The sequence below is a fragment of the Taurulus bubalis genome (assembly GCF_910589615.1).
Source record: "Taurulus bubalis genome assembly, chromosome: 18".
NCBI lineage: Eukaryota > Metazoa > Chordata > Actinopteri > Perciformes > Cottidae > Taurulus > Taurulus bubalis.
In genome coordinates this window covers 12,227,718-12,250,217 of record NC_136606.1, presented here as the reverse complement: position 1 = coordinate 12,250,217, position 22,500 = coordinate 12,227,718, and the positions used below count along the sequence as shown (strand labels likewise).

Genomic DNA, 22,500 nt, shown 5'->3' with positions numbered 1-22,500 from the left:
ACTTCTGTGATTTTAAAGGCCTTGTTAAGTTAAACTGAAGGACACGTTGATGCGTTTTGATGTGCGACACATTTTTACAGTCCCGACAGTCAAGACGCTAAGCTCAAATCCATAACATCCATGGCACAGTTTTTTGTTCTCAAGAAAATATGAATTACAAATTCTAATAAAGATACCAAATTAATTTGGATGTTCGTGCATTTCAATAAAAAAAGTTCTCAAATCAACTAAGTGAAAAGAGATTTTCAAGAGCCACGGTAGATATTTGTTGGCGTTTTGGTTAAATAAAAAAATAAAAATAAAAAAAAAAAAATATATATATATATATATATATATATATATATATATATATATACCCTGCATAAAGAGACTTACAAATATGTACATTAGTTAATCAAAACCACACACCTCTTTTTTTCAATTTTTCTTGTTAACTCCTATATGCCTTCTGCCACTCCGCTTGTCATAAATACAAATAAATGTTCTGCCAATATATTCACAGACTGTCTCCAAACATGCTCATTATGGAGCCATTATTAGAACCACTGAAAAGTAGTAATGCTCTTATGGTGAATGTAACTATGATGTGTATTTAAAAGAAAATTAAACTAAAAAAGGCTGACTGAACTTAGAACTGAAAAACTGTCAAAAAGCATTGTGCACAAAAGTGGTGGTTATAAAAGAAAGCTAAAAATGCATGGTGGCAGTGTTTAAACCAAAACACAAAAATATACCTCCACTGAAGAAAAGACCATTCCTCTTTTCAATTTTCATTGACCAAATGTAACCATTTAAGTGTTGAATAAGCATCAAGAATACACATTAGATTGGGGGCAACAGTAAGGACTCACACAACCATGAGTTGTGTTTTATTGTTTCTCCATTGCCAAAACTCAGATATAAAGAGGCATCATGGGACATTTTATTGAGGGGTCTTGTTTATCGATCCCAGTCCAAGTCGGATTGCTCTTGCTCATAGTATTGGTTGCCATGGTGATAAAGAACTACATCCTCAAATTACAGCCAGATTACCTCCAGGCATAGATCAAGGCTTGTGTTTACCCGGTCTACTCAAAAGAACAGATACATGACCAGAGACGGTTTCTTTGGCATTTCATGTAAAACTGACTCAAGGCAACATGGTGCACCATGGGATACATCCTCCTCTTCTGGCCTCACATACAGATCATTGTCTGAGTCATATGGCAATTGCTTCCCTTTAAAAAGGTCTCAATCTGGACTTCCAAACTGACATACAAATGCAAGACTTAATCAATTACTTTTCCTTCTGTAAAACACTTGATTATTGTTCAACCTCACAGGAAAGTCTGAAAAAGAAAAACACTTTGTATCAATTTGTAAAAAAGCTAGCAGAATTAACTTGCACCAGTATATTAAGCAAACTGTATTTTCTCTACACCTTTTTCAGGGATCATTCAGGGAGCTTTGTTATGTTTTCAATTTAATGAATATAACGTAACTGCAAACCTATTTTTGACAGCAAAAGAACAGTTGCTTCAAAGTTATGCAACACGGTTTTCCACTTTGAGCATTGTCACTGAATATGTTTGAAACCATATGCAGCCGTGTGCCATCAACACACAGTGTTGATGATTTGGGAAAGAAATAAAGCTGCTGCATCAACACTCCTTAGAAATATGGGGAAATTATTCACACACACACACACAGTCTTGAAATCAACAACAAACAAGGATAATCTAAGTTTGAAATTAGATGTGGATACTGACAGAGTCCAGTCAAACGCCATATATTGCTAACATGCCGTAAACATCCATCAAGTGGTATTTTATGAAACCCACTCGGCTAACAACATTGCTTTCCTTATCATTGATTCCCTCTCATACATTCCTGCCATCCATACGATCCCATCTTAATGACATTATACCCCAGCATCCAAAGCCACTCATACACGATCAATAGAACAGCACGAGTCTTTCAATCAGCATTTGTTAACATTGCAAAATGTCATATAACTATCTGTGTGTGTGCGTGTGCCTCCTTTGTTTCCATCCAACCACTGTTCCAGGTATCATATTAGTTAAGTCACGCTGCTGTTTTTCATATTTGCGTCCCTCCAGCATCTGATGCAGTGTGTACATGCATACATGTGTACCTTGCAATAGGTTGTTAACTAGGAAGTGGAACAAAATCAGGAAAGCAACAAGACGTCTCTACAGTGACTGCGTGTACGGAAAACATATTCCTTGTATATCCAGTTGTTGCATTCTGTGTGTTGATATGCCTATCCTCTCCATTCTTCTCGTATCCGAGTACTATCTTCTTGACAATGGGCCAGCGATCCAGCTATCAGGTTTGCACTTGCTGGTCGCCATAGTCAGACTACAAAAGATAAGGTAGCAATCATGGACAAGAAACCATCAATCTGCCAATTAGGATTGAAGGCCAATTCTTTGTATAAAAAAAGAAGAGGTATATATATTCATAAGTGCAGACAAAATAAACAGTTTTTCTGCCTTCTCTTTTGTTTCCCGTTATGCTCTTTTACATCTCATTCATCACTATTTTAGGGCTCTATGATTTCCGTGATGTGAAAAACCCACAGCCCTGATTTTCCACTCGCTGATAGATTTGGAGCTTCTCAACTCAAGCTCCAGATCAGAGGAAAATTACTGTTGGCTCGGTGCTCGCTGCTCAAAGACGCGAGCCAGAATCTCACCGATGCATCACCTAGCAGGCTAAATATCTGGCCAGTCGGGGCGCTACAGCCAATGAGAACGCAGGAATGCATTGTGAAGGATAACGTGGGGGGAGGGGTCGCCTGTGATTCATCCAAAAAACGGAGGGATTCAAACACCTAAGAGCTAAATTCAAAACCATTAAGGAATTCATATTTTGTTGTAAAACTGTACACGATCAATTCCTTTTGAGAAAAAACACGGAATCTTGGAAAAAATAAAAAAGGAAAGTAGCACAAAAGCAACTACTACTACTGCGATTGACCGAATAATACAATTTAACTGTCAGGACAGATCTGTTGGAAAGCTAAGATGTAAATCACTGAAACATTATTTTCAAAAGAATTAGAAACACAATGATGAAGGGGACCATGAGTGGAGGGGACCATGTGCCACTGATGGAGAGATTAGAGGTATCAGGAAGGGAGGAGGAATAAGAGTAGATGGAAAGGTGTAAAGGACAGGTGGAAGGTAGGCCAACAGCGGGGAGATGGATTAATTGGTCCAGTGAAAGAGGAAGCAGATGGGGGAGAAAAATAGATGAGGGAAAGGGGGCAGAGGCCAACAGAGGCCAACAGATACCGGAAGCTGACTAAAGGAGGGAGATGGCCAAGCCCTAAAGAGACAACGTCAACGGAGGAAAGGACAAAAGACAGAGGAAGGAAAAAGAAGAGTAGGAGTACTCTCCAAGCGTCTTTGAGCATTGGGAAAAGCGCTATATAAATTAAAAGTATTATTATTATTATTAGAAGAAGGACATGAATGAGAGGGGTGAAGGGAGGGAGAGGCTTAATAAAGGGTGAGAGGAGGGGGGGAGGCATCTCTCAGTGGCAGCAGAGAAGTAGCAAATCACAAAAAAACCCCACATAAATCCTCATTCAAATAGTTAATAGATAGACAACCTTCGAGACAGACTCACGCATATAGATGTAGTCACGCACAATACTGTGGCCCTCATTATGCACAAGCCAGAGTGGTTTCATACATAAAACTGTAGGAAAGTGGGAACAATGCTCAGTAATAAAGGAAATACAGTGTGTCCATGAGACTAGTTCAAACTAGTGAGCAAGACAAAAGTCTACTTATACCGCAGTGTTTCCCCTGCCGTTATATTAGGGGGGCGCCCTAATGTAGCATGTCTGTCTGTCTGTCCTCACATGTGCAGAAATAGGCTACGGCTACAAAAAGAAATTAGTTGAGCAGAATTTCATATTGTTTTGTTTTGTGTGTGAAGTTGTGGTTTAGAGTATGACACGTGCCATCTGTAGAATATATAAAAAATATGAGTACACTTACCAATTTGCTGTGGTGGTACTTGCAATATCCACAGTACTTGACATTGTCTGCGTCCGATCCTTGTTCTTCACATAACAACCCCGCAAACTGGGCACTGTCAGAGCGTAGTGTAAAGCAAATTAAAGAGATGTTAAAAAAAAAAATTTATATATATATATATATATATATATATATATATATATATATATATATATATATATATATATATATATATATATATATATATATATATATATATATATATATAAAAATAGAACATTGTAAGAGACTAAGACTCACAATGACAACACGTGACGTTTTTTTTTTTTTCACTCAAAAGTATATTAAATCTTCAAGTCTTTACTTGAGTATAAGTGAAGAACTGAAGACACAATCTCCTTCTTTGTCTAGTGAGGTTAATGGGATGTGAACGGCTCTCACCATGTGACATGGAAGGCCTGCCTGCAGCCATGTTTGTTGCAGGTCATACAGGCTCCAGTGGCGGCTTTACTCTCTCTGCCCTGGTCCTCACAGATGTAACATGTCTACACAAACACACACAGTTAAGAGATTACATTTTTTCAAAACAGAATCAGTCCTTCATTATTACATTGTATATGTGATTTTGTGACGTATTTAAATGCATAGGTACATATGTTTTTACCTTGTTGTAGCGATCATGTGGCACAGACTGGAGTACTATGGGCTCCATAGTCGAGACATTGGCGAATTCTACTTCAGGTATGTAAAGGGCACAAACTACATGGGCCCAGCCTGCAGAGACACACAAAGGCAAACATCAACTGCTGCACATATATCCCAGCAGCAGGTAGTTTGTGACAACACGTCAGACGTTACATGAAGATGTTAAACCAGCTGTGAATATAAATAAGAACGCACACAATTTATGTTAATTAACCACTCGTTTCGTTTGTTGATTGCAAGTTGCAAAGAACTGGTGACCAAAAGAATACAATACTGCTCCATGCAGCTCAAACTGAATTTGATCAGCTTGGTAAACCCCCCCAAAACAGCCCTTTTCCTGCACATTCTTTTAGGGTTATAACTCATGGCACAAGTTTCAAGTCGTTACACGAAATGCATAACTGACGTGGCTACACTTGAGTGTTTGGTTGGGTATATTTGTGTTGGTGGGGACACTGAACTCTGAAGTGAATCAAACAACCACACAAAGGCAGAAGATGACGGGCCCTTCTGACCCATCATTTTTCATTACATGATGCATCATCTCATCCGTCTCTCTCTGCGCAGTGCTAAACAAAAAATCCATACAGTCCAGTTCAGTTTTGATTAATGCTCATGTCCAGATATTCCCTTCAGGCAACCATTAGTGAAGATAAAATAAAGCCTTCCGACACAGCACAACTCCAAAATAGTAATTTGAATGTGTCCCTTGTCAGTTCATGAAACTTTGACAACAAAAAATTACAATGTGAACCCAAAATGGACAAAACCAGAAGGGAATGATAGATAATACTTATTTGGACCGTAATGTGGTCTGGAGTAGGGATGTTCAAAAACTAACTGTCTAACCCATCTAATTGATGCGGCGGTGACTTATTGGAAAAGTGTCTGCATGTTTCCACAACAATGCTCGTAACATCGTAGGCTGCAAACTCCACTGGACGGGTGAACTGTGGATTTGATCTGAGCCTGTTTTGCAAATACACTGCAGCTGGCGATAAATTATGGATTTGAACCGGTTTGTGCGGTTTGTTTGTTATCGCTTGTTAGGAACTTCAACCTTAGCACTCGTGCTTGTAAGGTACTAATCTTGTCTGCTGTTAACGGTTAAGGCTCAGTTAAAAAGGGTCGTATTGGTCAGAGAAAAATGATAAATGGTCTTCCCTAGTATGAAGTCATTGTTAATATGTCAAATTGCAGTTTCGGAACATTCACATTAAAAACATGAATTAAACTGAGTTAAACTCAACTGCTGCTGAATCTTAAATGTTTTCATTTGCAACTTGGTAGTTAATCTATCCAAGTAGCAGTTTATTGAGCCCTAACACACACAGCTGCCTGTCAGTGAAGACAAACTGGGGGTGGGAGAATGACAGCGGGGCATGGTGGAGTGGCAGCAAAATTGACGACAAGCTGAGGAGGAGCAGAAGGCGGTCAACGGGAGGTCAAATGGAGGTGGGAGTCTCCTGCCACACTGGAGGTGTCTGTTTTTCCCCATAGCGGAAACAAAAACAGGCTTAAACTTACAGTTGAACCCCTGACCTGCCTTTGACCTGGTGAGCGGGACAGGGGTAGGAGGGCAGAGGGCGGGACGGAGGGGAGGCAGCGGGTGTGAAATGGGGGTATGTTGTTGTTTTGAAGTCCCTCCAAGAATCTGGAAGAGGCCTATAAAACAGGACTATAAAAGTGGCACAGCCTTCCTCCTCAAACTAAGCATTACCCCCTAAAAAAACAACAAAGCATCCCTTTACAAACATGCCGTACTCCCAGAAGTTATCAAAGTCTAATTGTTGATGACAAAGTGTGGTGTGATTTGAATAATAAAAAAATAAAACATTACGAGTTTCTCTGGTAAACCACAGTAAAACCATGACGACAACACTAGGTAAAAAAATAAGACCAACTTCAGTTCATGTTGTTCTTACTGCAGCAGGTAATGAACTGCATGTAGAGTGAAGCCACTTGTCTACAATCAAAATATGCTCAGGAGTGACTGGAGCTCTGATTTGATGCAACATGACTAATATTTCTTAGCAACGACTTGTTGCAAGTGAACTTGATGCTGACATCCTTAGATATATGTAAGAGATGTAAGAGATTATGTTTGAAACCTTTTAGTGTGCAAACAATTTAAACTTTGTGTGTTATCTTTAAAGTCCTACTATTAACAGGGTAACACATATTATATATATATATATATATATATATATATATATATATATATATATATATATATATATGCAACTGAATAAGAATAAAAGGGGCCAGAACAAGTGGCTGTAAATGTAACTTCTGTCTCTCTCTATGTCTTTTCTTTCTTTTCTTTCTGCCCGCTATATGTTAAGATGCAAGATCAAATACCCATTCGAGACAGATCCCTTTACTCTGCTTTATTACTGTCCCACCTGAAATAACAGCAACTACCATACAGATCAACAAGTGAAGAGGAAGCTACACGAGCAGAAGAACGAACGGTATGGGGAAAGAGATGGGGAGAAAAAAATGGGGAGGAGAAAAAAAGAGAGGGAGAGAGGGGTCATGGGAAGGGTAAAATAAAAGAGAAAGTAGTAAAACGGTGTGTGTTAGTGTTGTCCTGATGCCTCCCTGCAGGCCTGGACACAATCCCACAGCTGTGCCTCTCTCCCCGACTGACTCTCTCAAAAAACACACACACACACACACACACACACACACACACACACACACACACACACACACACACACACACACACACACACACAATATTTACAGTCTCCACCAAACTGACCTCCCCATGAACCCAGAGAGGAGACTCCTCACAGGCCATGCACTATACCCATCCTGGCCCGCCCCCTCATAAACACACACACACACACATAAAACATGGACTGGCAAGGACGGCAGAGAGAGGCTACACACACACACACACACACACACACACACACACACACACAACAAACAGCAAACATAACTCTCCCAGCACGCTCACACTCCTTAAACTTGCTGGTGACATGCAATTAATGACAAAATACCAAAATACACAAGAGGCTCACCACAGTTGTGTGCGTGCGTGTGCTTGAGTGTGTGGGTCTGTGTGTGTAAGTAGCTGAGAGGGATTTTACCTCCGTTGTCTGTCCTCTTGAGGGCTCCATCTTTGTGGGGACACAGCTCACATCTCTGTGGGTAAAGAAGAAACAACAGGTCAGAAACAACCAGTCAACCTGATCTACTTCAGGGGAGGTGAGCACAAAAGTATAACAAATATGCCGCTATGTAAGAAACTGGCGAGTGGCCCCGACTTGTGGCACAAGGCCAGAAACTCTACGGGATGACATCCTCACTACCAGCTGCCACCTACGGTTGTTTCTGTCTCCACGTGCGTGCGTGTGTGTGTGTGCCACTCACACAGAAGCTGGTGTTGTTCATTTTAAGGCTGACACTACAGGTTACAAAACGTGTGTATGTGTGTGTGTGTGTGTGTGTGTGTGTGTGTGTGTGTGTTAATGTTTCTTCTCCTTTTTCGCCTACCAATACTTTTCTGTTGCGTGTTTAAATTCAAACCTCACAGAAACAGAAATCATTTTTATGACGAGCACTCACACTAACTTTGCACACAACATCATTATTTGTGAATACACAGAAACACATACATAATTACACGTAATTAAGAGATCTGGTTAATGTTGTATTTCTCCTTCATCAGGTTACAGGAAGTTTTCCCGCTAACTTTCTAAAAGAGATATTGCCCTGTGCGCGCACATTAATACAGCAAGTCAGGCGATCATTCCCGAGCACCTGTACCAACAGCTACATGAGTAAATCTTGTCCCGACATAATCTCGACAGGTCCTTAGAAGTTTGCCGAGGTCATATAAAGTTGAAACTCAGCAAGCCATACCAGTTTGGGTCATTTGCACCAAGTTTTACAAAAAAGAACAAGTAAAATACAGAAACTCTTTAGCCAAATTCAAGTCAGTCATATGTAAGATGGTCTCCGGAGAACGGGTCATTTCTGCAATTATTTGAAACGCAGCGCTTTCCAGGGCCACATTGTAACAGTTTCACGAGGTGTTATGATGCAGACTAGATGGCTTAATGTTTACCATAATATGCCACACACAAAAGTGTGTATTTGATGTGTTGGTGAACTGAACACATTTAAACAGAATTTAAGATAATCTTTTATAAAGCTATTCAATCCGGATTAAATATAATTTATGAGGGAATAGCTGGTGCAGAATACAGATTGTGGGCTGACAGGCTGCCTAAAGTCAAAAGGACGGCAGGACATGCCATAGAAAGGTGGCTCTCCACAAAAAGAGGCAGTGGCAGTAGCAGGCAGGTCAGTGCAGACCTCCAATATAATTTATTTAGTTATATTGCCTTTAATACTGCATCTTCTGCCAAGTTGTATAGAAGATGAAACGGTAGACATGGTGGGGTAAACAACTTTCAAGTCTCAGGTTAAACAAGGCTACTATTTAAAAATATTACCATTCCTTCTGTCCCATGTTTTAAAAAAGCCAAAGTAGTACATTGTATTTGGTGGAAATGTTCTGAATGTGATTTTTTTCTTATTATTATTATTATTATTATTATTACACACAGGGTTACTATTTTTTTAAATACTGCACTCTATTTCAGGAAAATATCCCATGTGCCCATTGACTAGATAATAGTATGATAAGAAAATGGCTGCATCGTAGAAACTACAAGGAGCACAGCAAAGTATTTGGTTTCTTTTAACTCATAACAAGTTGAATATAAAAGATAAGCACACATATGCAATGGAAAAAAACAGATGGAAATTATTTGATGACAATGTGAGTGAGTACTTTGATATTGATAAAAGTGGAAATTTTCATGTGATCAAAACATTTTGTACAGTTAGATATTTGCCCAAAATATGACGTACCATATTTGAAGGCTTTAGACTATGGCTACCCCCTCTTAGTCAATAAGCTGACAAATGGATCACTTTGTTCTTAGTCGACTCAGATCTCTTTAATCGATTGGTTATTAATTTTTTATGCTTAATGAATTATTTACAAAAAAAACGTTACAGAAAACCTCTCTGGTAAACGCACGATTTTTGTATGATTCCTTGTAGAGAAACTCAGTTTTACATATCTGTCGATTAAATCGACTAATCGTACAAGTGTTAGTCGACTAAGGCTAATTTGCCAATAATATGCTGTTGCTTTGCAGAGTGATCCCCAAACGATCCCCAAACGATCTCCGTCCAATAATTTCCGTCCATACCAATAAAAAAAGGCCTGAAAAAGCATACAACATGACCATTCACGTGAACTGGGCATGCGGTTACCGGTGTAAACAGGAAGTAGATTGGTTGCTTAGTTAGAGAATATACAACATAGTATTAGTGTACTGTTTAGTAAAAAAAAAAAAAAAAGGTTGTCCTTGATCCTTAATATCTTCTTCTATATTTCCCCACACACACTAGCTTTTCAAACTTGGTTACAATGCTGCAGGTCTTGCTCTCGCTCTCACACATAAAATTTACTTTCATAATGAACACTTACTAATCAAGGTTACAAGATTACGGGTCAAGTAATTTGGTCAACACACGTCTCTCACCCGTTTCCCCTCAGTTTCGTTGTTGTCTGTTCTCACACTGCTAGCTCTGCCGGGGGGCTGGAAGTCCCTGTCGTTCTGGAGAGCATTTATGCTTTTGTTCGTTTACAGTTTCTTTGAGAACTTCACAATATTTTTGCATAACAAATTAAGCATTGATGAGAAAAGGAAGTCCTCAGTTTTGTATCCATCGCCCTCCTCAAAGCCACAAACCATACCTTCCAAAGTCCACTAATGCCGCTGAACACACTGCTCGCTAATCGCTAATAGCTTGCTTCTGCCGCATGCAGGCAGTAGTAGCATTATGACATGCAGAATGTAGATGCACAACAGCTGCTAGTATAGACAACAAGGTCAGCAATGCATGTAATCCATTATCCATGTTAAAATAACCACTAGCAGTCAATTGGTAATCGAGTCTGATGTTGTTTGTTTTCTTCCAGCAGCACGAAGAATCAGGAAAGGACGCGTCGTGACTGCTAAGAGCCATCAAGTAGCAAATACGGGCATCTAGGGCATCGTTTTCAAAGTTCCTTGTTTCTGCCTGTCCACACTATAACGCAACCCGGCAAACTTTTCAAACTAACGTGACGTTAGGCGTAAACGTAGGAAAAGAAATGTGTTTCAAAACAAAAGCATAGTGTGGATGTAGCCTAAAAATGGATTTCGTCAAGGACAATTGACAAATGTCCTTGACGTCAAATGTAACTGACAGCTTCCAATACATCTGAACTGCTACACTGTGGTTAACCATATATTTCCAGTATCCCATACTGAAAGGCTGGGCAATATGCCAAACATTTTTGTTTGTTGTATATTAAAATAGTAATAAATTGTTCTATCAAATAAACACAAACAAAAACAGCCACCAAAACACATGCTATTCAGATTTTTAGAAAAATACATTTTCTTTTGCTCCGGCAGTCCATTGAAATGATCTTGAACAACGTGCCATGTGATTTCCCAGAGCTAAACTGTAACTGTAGTGCAAAACAATGGTTGACCAAAATATTAAGAAACGACTCAGTGGACGACTCTCATTCAGAACGTTCTCAACCTAATTTTTTCATCAGCACAAGATATGATATTGACTACCCATTGAGATGAAACATTACAAACAGTGCCTTCAACATGCGCAGTGTCTTGTTATTTTAAGAGCTTTGTTCCAAGCCCTTTGAACAGACTCACTGATAATTCAAGACCCAACCTATTTTCCCGGTACATTTATAAATGATTGCGCTGCACAGGAGCATGAGGTCCACTATCTTCACCAGACAGTCCTGTTATTCCAGGAGTTTACTCATAAATGATGAATGGATAGATAGATTCTGTGACTCACCACACGAGCTGCTCTCTCCTGAGATTCACACTTTCTGCAGAACCACGGACCAGTGGGCACCTGCACGATGCCATAGCAGGCTGAGGAGAAACGGAGGGGGACGTTTTGAGTAAGTCATCACAACCTCAACAAAAGACTACATTATATACCACAGAATACATTCACACAATGATAATGAAACCACACCGGACCAGACTACACTTGATAAAAATCTTCACGATATCACACGATCTCCACAGCCAATCCTGTTTTACAAGTGCCGGAAGGTAAACTTGAGACTAAACTGGTTTGAATGCATACCTGAACAGTGTTTTGATGTGACAGACTGTTGAACACACCACTGTTGTTTGTATTTCACTCCACTGACAGCTGACATAGTTTGCTTGCCCTACACACTATTTTAGGGTCCAAGGGACAAAAAGAGAATCCCGGGTAATGCATTGTTAATGTCAACACATGTAGGCTTCAAAGATAATAGTTTGCCTTATGTTAATGTTGCCAAGTGTGTTACACCATACATAAAGAGGCTGCATTCAAATAGCTCACTCTACTTGACCTCCTGCACACGTTTCTATGAAAAAAGTAAAAAGAAAAGCTGACAGCTGTATTTTAGAGGTTAACAACTACTCAAAATATGGTAGGTATAAGGTAGAAGTTACTTTTATTTGTTTACTCACTGCTGTGTGGATGCTACTTGAACAGGATCAGAGAGGACTGACGTCTCTTTACTTGCATACATTCTATGTTCTTGTCAAATCTAAATATTTGACACAGCATTAGCAAACAAAACAATTGCCATAACAGACTGCAACGTCAAAACCACCCGAGTTCTTCTACCTTGAGGTATAAGCTAATTTCACTGATGCTTACACGACTCAGATTTAAAGTTGCAGTACAGGCAGTGCTAAATACAGCAGCACTGCCCTAAATAGCCTACCTCTACACATTTTCAGATTATCTCTGATCGGACCAGAGCCCATAATCCAATAGAATAAACAACTATAATCCAGTTTTCTGAAAATAAAACGCCCAAAGGTTACTTCAAACGAAGAAACTGGTAACAAGACAAAACAAGCACCAGTTGGATAGGATATTCTGCACACACTGCACTTCATAATAATTATGGCTGGCCGATCCAATCACTTAAAAACGTCCAATTTGTATTTGTTGCCATGCGAACCATGGAACATAAAGAATAGAAATGCCTCAATGCTATTTTAACTTTTCTGTTGGATGTAGAGGAGCCCTCAAACATAGGAGCAATGAATTTGACATTCATTTGTAACAAATGTTAAGAGATTATGAAGGGCAATCGAATTTTCTTTTAAATACATTTTTATACAAAATAGTTTTACTTTCTTGAATATATTAATTTTAAATTGTTTAAAAAAATAAAAGTGCATTGCAATGCACTTTACAGCATGTTAGTATACTTTCTTTCAATTGTTCTCTCAACATTAGGAAATAGTGTACAAAGTTATAGTATATATTGTGAAATTTGGACACTCTCCGAGTCCCAGTGAAGCACTCATAGTCTCATCTGACTCTTTTTAGATGCATCCCTTGATTAAATAAACTGTTTCGACAGATATCTAAATTGAAAGTGCTCGAACAGATTGATGTCTTCCGATTCCTTAAATTTTGAAATGAGTCACTCATTTGATATTGTTGAATGTTGCTAGTTAATCTTTTCCGAAAAACATGTTTGGTTTACACAGATACTGTCCTACCTGTGGTTCAGGGGCAGCTCTATACAAGTTAACGTATGAAAAGACAGCGCTGTCTATTCTTAATTAATAAAGTACAACTTGTCTGCTTCCCGTAATTCACTAGAGGAGGAATAAGTGACTTTCCAATCAGACTCAAACTCTGACATACTTTTGGAAGGTCCGTGGACAGCTGTGAACATGTACCGTGCAGTTCCACTCATTTTACAACTTGGGGTCCATGTCGGTCTGGCATTCCTTACATGTGTATTTCCAGCCCATCCATTGCTGGTAGCAGCGGCATAATGTTGTGGCAAGGAGTTCAACTGCCATCTGTCGGCCCGCCTGTATTTGCATATCTCGGGAATCGTTTGCCCAACCTAATTCACTCTTGGTGTGTACATTGCTGGGGACCCGAGGGGCTGCTTTGTCAAATGTGGTACAATTTGGCCAGATGGTGGCGCTATAACAACAAACTTTAGATTTTGGACTGTAACTTTTGAACCCAAAGTCTCAAAGACAAATATTATATGATGCTAAATGGTAAATGTACTTGTACAGTGCTTTTCTAGTCTTCTAACCACTCAGAGCGCTATCACACTACATGTATTTCACACACATTCATTCACTGATGGGACCACACCTGCCAACCTAACCAGTCATACCCAAACATACACAGCATTTGGGAGCAATTTGGGTTGAAGTGTCTTGCCCAAGGAGAAATCAGCATGGGCTAGTGCAGCCGGGGAACAAAACCGCCGATTGTCTGAATGAAGTACAACCCGCTCTACCACTGAACCACTGTGACCCTATGAATCTATCCACATAAACTTGCCCATTTGCGGCTAGATAGTTTTTTCCGCCATTTTGAATTGTGTCAAACTTTCTTTGCGGCCAGTCCAAAAAAGTTGGAGCATTCGTTGCTCAAATGCTGAGGGAAGAATTTATATTACAAACAATATATATCTCGTGAACGCTTTGTACAATCGCAACCACATTTGGAAGACAAAGTTGTTGACATTCGGCTGTAGCGAGATCGTCTAAATATAAAGCAAGGAATCGTTTGCGCCTTTGCATATCTCGAGAACCATTCATTTCACACTTTGTACTGCTGGAAACCCAAAGACGTGTACTTTCGAAGTTGGTGCAATTTGGACATGCAACGACACATACAATATTAATAAACTTTGAATAAACAAGAGAACAGCTCTCTGGGTAGTAGCGAGGTCGGGGCTTCGAGGCTCAGTGGACTGAGTCAAGCAAAAAAATGACCCTGCTTCGCACTTGATTTATGAACTAATTAAACATTATTAAATACAGCACGATGTTCATTTAGTAAATGATAAATCCATTTACAGTAAAATAATAAAACAGGGTACGCTTCAGGGCGACGCTTTCTTGTCATTGACAAGACACTACCACAGCGTTGTCCGTGTTTAAGACCTTTAACCTTTACATAGTGTGTTGTCAATTTATGGTTAATTCTAACATTTTGGTTGCCTACAAATTATCATTCAGCGGTCTTTTGTTTTGTTTCACTTGTCCGTGTCACTTTAGGTTGCAAAAAAACAAGATGGCGGTGGCAAAAATGCCGAACTCCAGGCTTAAAAGCGGCAGTCTAGAAACTGACGGATGACGACCCAGTGAATGACGTCCACTTCTGATACAGTCTATGATACATACCAAATTACATACAGCTCCATCCCTACACATTGAAACATCAGTAATTGTGATCTAATATATATTATTCTAAAATGGTCTATTCTGCAAAATTAGCACTTTTACTTTTAGTACTTTACGTATATGCTGACTTTAATACCATGTACTTTCGGTAAGATACAGAGTATTTCTACACTGTGGTATTACTACTTTTGTAATAATCCTTTATTAGTCCCACAGTGGGGAAATTTACAAACATCATATTACATATTTACATACATACAAGACGTGTTTTTGGTCTCTGCATTTTAACCCATCCTTAGTAACCCGGGGAGCAACTGGGGGTTCAGTGTCTTGTTCAAGGACACTTCCACAGGCGAACTATGGGGAGACCAGGGATCGAACCAGCTGGCTTAGAGACAAGCTCCTGTCAGCACTACTTAGCAGGCCAAACACTGGCAAATTGTGTCGAAACAAGCTGTGTTACAAGTGTGAATACATTGAAACGCTTCGTGGATCAGAACTGCTGACATTTCAAATAGTTTACCGTACCCCCCTGCGGTCGGCGAATTGACACATGGCCAGCTGTTATATTTGTAAACACTGGACGTCATCGTCTGAGTAGTTTCGCGCGAGCAGTGTCTTGGCTGCATTGCATCACAATACTACAAGCTTCAGAGACCGTTGTTTAGTGGCTTGAACTGCTTCACATGCTGGACTCCAGACCTACAACGCAGCGTTTACTCAGTTTCTCTCCACACCGAACGCAGTTTGTACTATTATTAAAGAAGCTAATCAGTCGGCTGCATCACATATTTCACTACAAATCGATGCGAGCTTCCGCGCGAAGTTTGCACCATTTTGACGTGAGGGTGAGGAGGGGTGACCCTCCTGCTCCGCATCACCACATGACAGCTTCAGACGGGAATGCAGGCGAAACGAGCACGACTCAGCGGATTAAACGGGAGAAGATAGCTGCCAAGCAAAAAAATAAATATATAAGCAGTGGACGTCCCTGCAGCGTGAGCGGAGCCTGACCTCAGTCTGGCCTTGGTGAGGGCAAGCGGAGGAGGCTCCGTAACCTTGCAACAAGACTACGCTAACTAGCCCGTGGGCTAACGGCTAACTGCCCGCCGATCCAACGGCACCGCTTACCTTGATGCACGGCGACGTTGCAGCCGTGTCCGTCGCAGTACACCAGCGGGTTTTCCGCCCAGCCCCTCTCATCAGAGCAAACGCAGCAACCGCCGATCATCTCCTTCATATTATTCTTCGACAACTCGTCGTCCTCCGCCAGACAACGCTCGCCGGAGACCATCTATGAAGAAAGCGGACATGCGGAGGAATACGGGTACACAGATAACGCCGAAACCTTCCCCGAAGACGCTCTTCTTCCCCGTTGCTTGGCCGCTTTAGGTCCTGCTCGGTCAAAATGTCATGTTTTGGAGGTATTTACGTCCCTATTCGACACCGTATTTTCTCACCAAAACATCCACTTCACGGCGCGACGGTGAGGAGAAGAGGGGGGACTCTTCGAAGAGAGCCGGAAGTGCGTAATGACGCCAGGCGCGCGTGTGCGTGCCCTCTGACAGGAAGTAAAAGACGGATGCGATTGGTTTGCCGAATACAACGTTACGTTTTGGTTCCACATGGCCAAGTTAGTTTAAAAGTTTGTAGCAAAGACACTTCGCTTAACTCGCTTCACTGTCAACATTGTAGCAACATGGAGGCAGGGAAATATGTGGTTAACTGGTAAATAACTATTAAAAGCAGAGTGTTTAGGAAACAGATGTCAATGTTGACTGTGTTAAAACAAAATGCGTTTACAACTGTAACTTCCTTCTTGATCATTGGAGGGGACTAAGATGCGTTTGCGATGCATAGAGCACAGCTGCATTGAAAATCAATGTGAATATCTCTTCTGAGGTTTTACTTTCAGTGAAAGGATCGTGATATTTTACGTAATAGCTAAATTGAGAGTGCATTGATTAGTCGATTAATTGACACCTAGTTTGGTAACAAATAAGTAATTTTAAGCAAAAATCATTCTCAAGTTGTTGTTGTTGTTTTCGTTTTTTTTATCTCCTGGGCCCTATTCCTCGTACCTGGCTTACTGAGTTAGCTGGATAATTTCCAGGATAAGCTGACGCAGGTCAGGCTTTTCAGTTCCACGAAGCAAGTTTGGAAAAATCATCATAGCAACACATCCAAATCCCTTAACCTGCTCCAGCGCAGGCTCACTGAAATTCACTGGATAAGTTGGCCACTCCCACCGGACAAAAAAGGCAGCTCCCTTCCTCAGAGATGAAGGAGCGATATTAGTTATATTAGTTTTATAGGGAGAAAGTTCTTCGAGATCGCAAAGATACGTTCTAATATCATCATGACTTCCTGTACGAGTGCTATCGATTCTGCCGACAAGGAATCATTTATTTACGAGCCGTACATTGAACACCTTCTCGACCCATACATTGAACACCACACGCCCAGCTGAGCATTGACCGTCTCACATACTGTATGCAGACTGGATCACAGCTTTGAGCTTTTTTGCGAGTGGTACATGTGTGTACAGTGTCGGCGATGCAGAGAACATCGGCGCTTAAGAAACGCTTAAGAAACTTATGGATGGTCATAATTATATGACAGTGTTATTAGTACACCATACATATCATTATTGTAGAAAAAGATTAAGGTGGACTCATGATAAGAATCGACAGAATCACACACAATTTATTTTCACTGCTTCAATTGATTGAATTTCTGATTATGAATAATACATACATACTGATCCGCCCTTACACATATTCAAACTATGGTAATCTACACCTACATGTATATAAACATATATAGTACATGATACATACAGTGCATATCCTCATAAGTATATATTAATTTGTATACTACTGCCAGCAGGCATATTTAAATAAATATAATCTGATTGATTTGGATGATGAGGCACTTCAAATTAGCCAATACATTTCCCCAACACTTAAGCATTTAACTTATTATATTTTGCGATGCTTTGCTTATGTCTAGCCGTCGCAGCGGAGGCGGCGTTGTGCTGCATTCACAACATAAGCGTTGTGAATATTCGCAACGCTTTGGATGTGAAAGCACCATTAGACTTTGCCATGCTTATGGACTTAAATTCATCATATGTAGTCATGATCATCTCCTACTCGTCAGCAGAGAAAAGAGACACTCTTTCTCTGATCTTATTTGCCATTGTAGCATTTGAAAATCATAGAATCTTTGCTCGACAACTCCCCTTTTCTAAGAGGAGCGTACACACGCAATTATCCAGATGACTGACGTCTGGTTCGAATTAACGAGACTGTTTGAGGGCGGATCAGCCTTAGAGAAATCGACATTGCCTGACGTCAATCATCTCTGTAATTTAAAATGGATCATAGGACATTTGATCGACTTTGTTGAACCAGGTACGAGGAATGGGGCCCTGGTGGTTGAGGTGCACAAATAACATTTCATCAAAACGTCACAGCCGTTCGGCCATGCTGTCTGTCCCTTTCTCACACAGGTTCGGTTCATTTATGTAACTACCTCAGACGGGCCCAGCCGCGAAACGACTCTCTCCCTCTATGCCACCTCCACACCTTTCATACCGAACAGCGAGGCTGAACACAGTCCTGCCCTGTTCAGGCTGTGTGTACGGGGCTTATGACTCACACTTTCTCAAAACATTGTTTTATTACCTGTTTGATACTGCCATTGATAGACTGCTGACTCCTTGCTCACTACTTTTAACCGGCCAGTACATGATCATAATAATAATAATACAATAATTAATTGCAAAACTAATTGGCAGAAAATGTAATGAAACTAATCGTTGAAGGCCTGACTACATTGTGTGTGTGAACACACCTTGGTTTAAATTGTTCAAGCAGACTAAACACATTTACAGTAGTTGTAAATTCTGGACAGCTGCTGTTTTTCCCTTTTCATTGGGACCTTTCTCCATTTGGATATTTACTGTATCCTATCCTGTAAGAAGCCATTTGGATCCATGTCACATCACTATAACATTACTCTCGGCAGACTGTGCATATTTGTAATTATGCTCATGGCTTTATAATTCATTCTCAAGCTGTAATGCAGAATGTTTTCCAGATGTCATTTATTTGTGTAAATGCATCCATTAATGTTGGGCTTGTGTTTTATTGCATCTCCCTTCACTCATGTAATCCAGCATGACAATAGTTTGATGTTAAAGAAAACGTGACAATTATAACTACATTATATTATCCATTACGGCACAAAGTAGTAAACATTCACTTTTTAAACAACAGTTTTTAACAACTAATGATTATCAGGAATTTAAAAAAATGGCTCATACATAGAAAAAACATTGGATCATAGTTTATTCATACACCTCTGTCACAGCTTGGGTTGGAACTCATAATTTTCAAGTAACTAAAACATTTCATGTTTTCCATTAATTTAGAATGGCAGAAGAATTTGTCGGCTTTGAGCCAACATGAGAGACAGCAATTTGAATAGCTTTTTATTTTAAGAATGAATACCCTTTTATCTTTCAAAAATTACTTAATGGGCTTTGAGAATCCTACATATCAGGGTGCATATCAGACCTGTCAATATACAGTTTTGTTTTGACAGCATCCCCATGCTGTTGCCAAGGATGCTCCAGAACACACACACACACACACACACACACACACACACACACACACACACATGTGCGCACACACACACAACACACACAGACACACACACACACACACACACACACACACACACATGCTATTCCAAGCACTCAGCTGCTGCTTGCATCACCGATTCCTCTGAGCAAGCTCCCGCTCTTGGTTTCCAGAGAAACGTAATGACTTGCCAATAATGCGCAAGAGCACACGAGCGTCCTCCGTGTAATATGGTGAGCGAGAGGTCCCTGGGAGTGCCTGCCCATTGTTTGCTTTAATTTCAAATTGCTCAAATGCTCCAGTCGACACTGGGCACTGCACTAAAAGGGGGTGTGGGACGGATGGGGAGCCGGGGAAAAGGAAAAAAAAGAAAAAGTGAATTGTGTGTGGCAGGGGAAAACCTATTAGAGCTGGAGAGAACAAAGGGAGGCGAAAGGAGGGGGCAGCGGTTGTGGAGGGGCCCTGTAGCTACCGAAACACTGAAAATGGCAAATGATTTTTACAACTTGCACTTGATTAAGTCAAAGTCTGCACGAATCATGTTCTGTTCCTCGAGATGTCAGAGAAGAGCTTTCTCAGAGACAAAAAAATTGCAGCGACACCATCTGATTTCAACAACTATGTGTGACCTCATATAGCACTCCCAAGCTCTTGTATAATTTAAGGTAATCTGTAATTATAACCAGGCACTCCCATATGTCAGAGCGATGTTGCTCATACTGTACATCAAGTTGGTATTTGGATACAGATCTCTAAATGCAGTGCAACAGCATTTCTGCTCCAGGCCTTTGATCTGTTTGTGAAAAATGTGCTGCCTTGTCTCAACATATTAATTTGTCACATAAAAGATATAGTTAAGATTTTACACATTGAAGAAACATGCAAATTTTTTTCTCCACACTGCAACTGTAGCCATTAGAGCAGGATTTATGCCAAGGTTTTCCAGTATTGTGCCTGCGTATTGTCCAAGGCATGGCAGCTTCTTTCACTTGCACAGTACAGTGGTAAAGTTGGACCTGGATGAGAGAAAGCAGAAACAACAGCCTCGACTAACATACTTGATTGTACTATTTCTCATTTGATTGATTTTGCTGTTTGCAGGCGTTTATACCTATATACTATGAATATACTATATAGAAACAATGTATTGAAATAGAAGGATTTCATGGGCCCTCCTGCAGTATGCTCATTCATATTCCCGTATTATGCTTATGTAACTTTTTTTGGAGTCTACGTTTAATTGTCAGAAATGTAACTGCTCTTTGTATTTAAAAAGTCAGTTGGCTCTCATGATTGGTCCCGAGCATGTTTTCATAGGCTGAGTGAAGTTTTGTGGTCTCTGTGATGAGGAACATGTCAAATACACTGGGAGGAAAGACAACATTAGGAAAAGCAGCCCCCACTCCCCCAAACTTCTATGTAAGCAGCATACAAAAATGGCACACAAAAAAGTGAACATAGTTTATTCCCTTTTTGTCATTTATTTGTTTGATATTTACTGCTCTTTAGAGATTGCCTTCCTTACTCCATCTCTTTAAAGGCTTTAGTTTTCTTGACATTTATACATTCTCAGAAGAAGGACCCAGGAGCAAGCAATGATTGTTAGAAACATCACACCAGTAATAAAATCTAAATGGTTGGTTCTGGTTCTGGTTCTGTGTGTGTGTGTGTGTGTGTGTGTGTGTGTGTGTGTGTGTGTGTGTGTGTGTGTGTGTGTGTGTGTGTGTGTGTGTGTGTGTGGGTGTGTTGCAGAGTAACTGTAGAAAACTATAACACGCCGGGAGGAATGTTGTCCCAGACTTAGCTCATAAGCTTCAACAAATGACTACTGACAGCTAAGAATAGGACTTTTATTTTGAAGTGATTGTGCTCTTAAACTGATGCCATATGTTTGCTTTAAAATCAACGATGGAAGTTTTTCATGGGTGTCTTGTAGAATGTAAACTATATATGGTTTTGTTTAACAAAATAAACAGCATAACATTGTTTGGGTTAAGATCAAAAAATTATATGTTGTATAATATATTTAATCAGTAGTAACATTTATACATAGCCCAACTATTATTCTTTAAGCGTAGTAAATTGAAACAATGAAGACATTGTTTGAGCGACAAAGCAGCGAGTAAGCGGTACACACGTGCACAAGGTCTTCATTCCTTCATGTGTGCTGGACTCAAACATCCTTGAATTCATATCTACATTGTGTGTCCAACTCCCTGTTAACTCCCCTGTTTTACTCAAGACTATTCACCTGCTGCAACCATAATAAACACGTATTCAATTCAACAGAGCCTGATATTCGCTTGGGCAGTAATTACAGGCCATATGCAGACTTTATAGATATCTCACGTTGTACTTTCATCACTATAATATGGACATACTTGGGCTGGTTCTGCATGTCTTTCTTTTGGTGTATTGCAGTTTATGGCCAATGTAATATGTGTTGTAAATGGATCCCCATCTGTGTCATATATTCATAAAAAAATTGTTCAAATTGTTTAACACATCGGATCTTTTTGATATGATGTGTGGGAACAATTGGAATTATTTTCTCCAAATAGTTATCATCTATTCCAGTAGAAACGTATCTTTTCCTTCTGCAAGTGTGAGAAAGTGTGAAGGTTGCGAACACCGAAATGACCTGAACAGCAAAATTGAACTCAACACTCCTGAGCCATAATGTTCACACCATGCTCACACCACATTCAGACCCATCAGTATTTAGCCACGGTCTCTTCGAGTAGCCCAGTTGGCCCAGAAAAAAAAAATACAAACAGTCCCAACACGGCGGGGTGAAAGGTGAAGAGAGCCCTCCCCCACCACTGTCCGCACACACTTCAGGCTCGGATT

General features: G+C 40.2%; 1 protein-coding gene across 1 annotated transcript in view; it reads right to left on the bottom strand.

Moving 5' to 3' along the window:
* mllt10 (MLLT10 histone lysine methyltransferase DOT1L cofactor) overlaps positions 1-16,292 on the bottom strand; it is a gene marked incomplete at its 5' end in the record, with an annotated part of 41,858 nt that extends 25,566 nt beyond the window's left edge. Inside the window, 6 exons of the mRNA XM_079234028.1 lie at positions 4,014-4,107; positions 4,434-4,537; positions 4,657-4,766; positions 7,799-7,853; positions 11,610-11,689; positions 16,130-16,292. Of these exons, the coding sequence (XP_079090154.1) occupies positions 4,014-4,107; positions 4,434-4,537; positions 4,657-4,766; positions 7,799-7,853; positions 11,610-11,689; positions 16,130-16,292 (606 nt within the window). The remainder of the gene's footprint in view (positions 1-4,013; positions 4,108-4,433; positions 4,538-4,656; positions 4,767-7,798; positions 7,854-11,609; positions 11,690-16,129) is intronic.
* Positions 16,293-22,500: the final 6,208 nt, after the last annotated feature.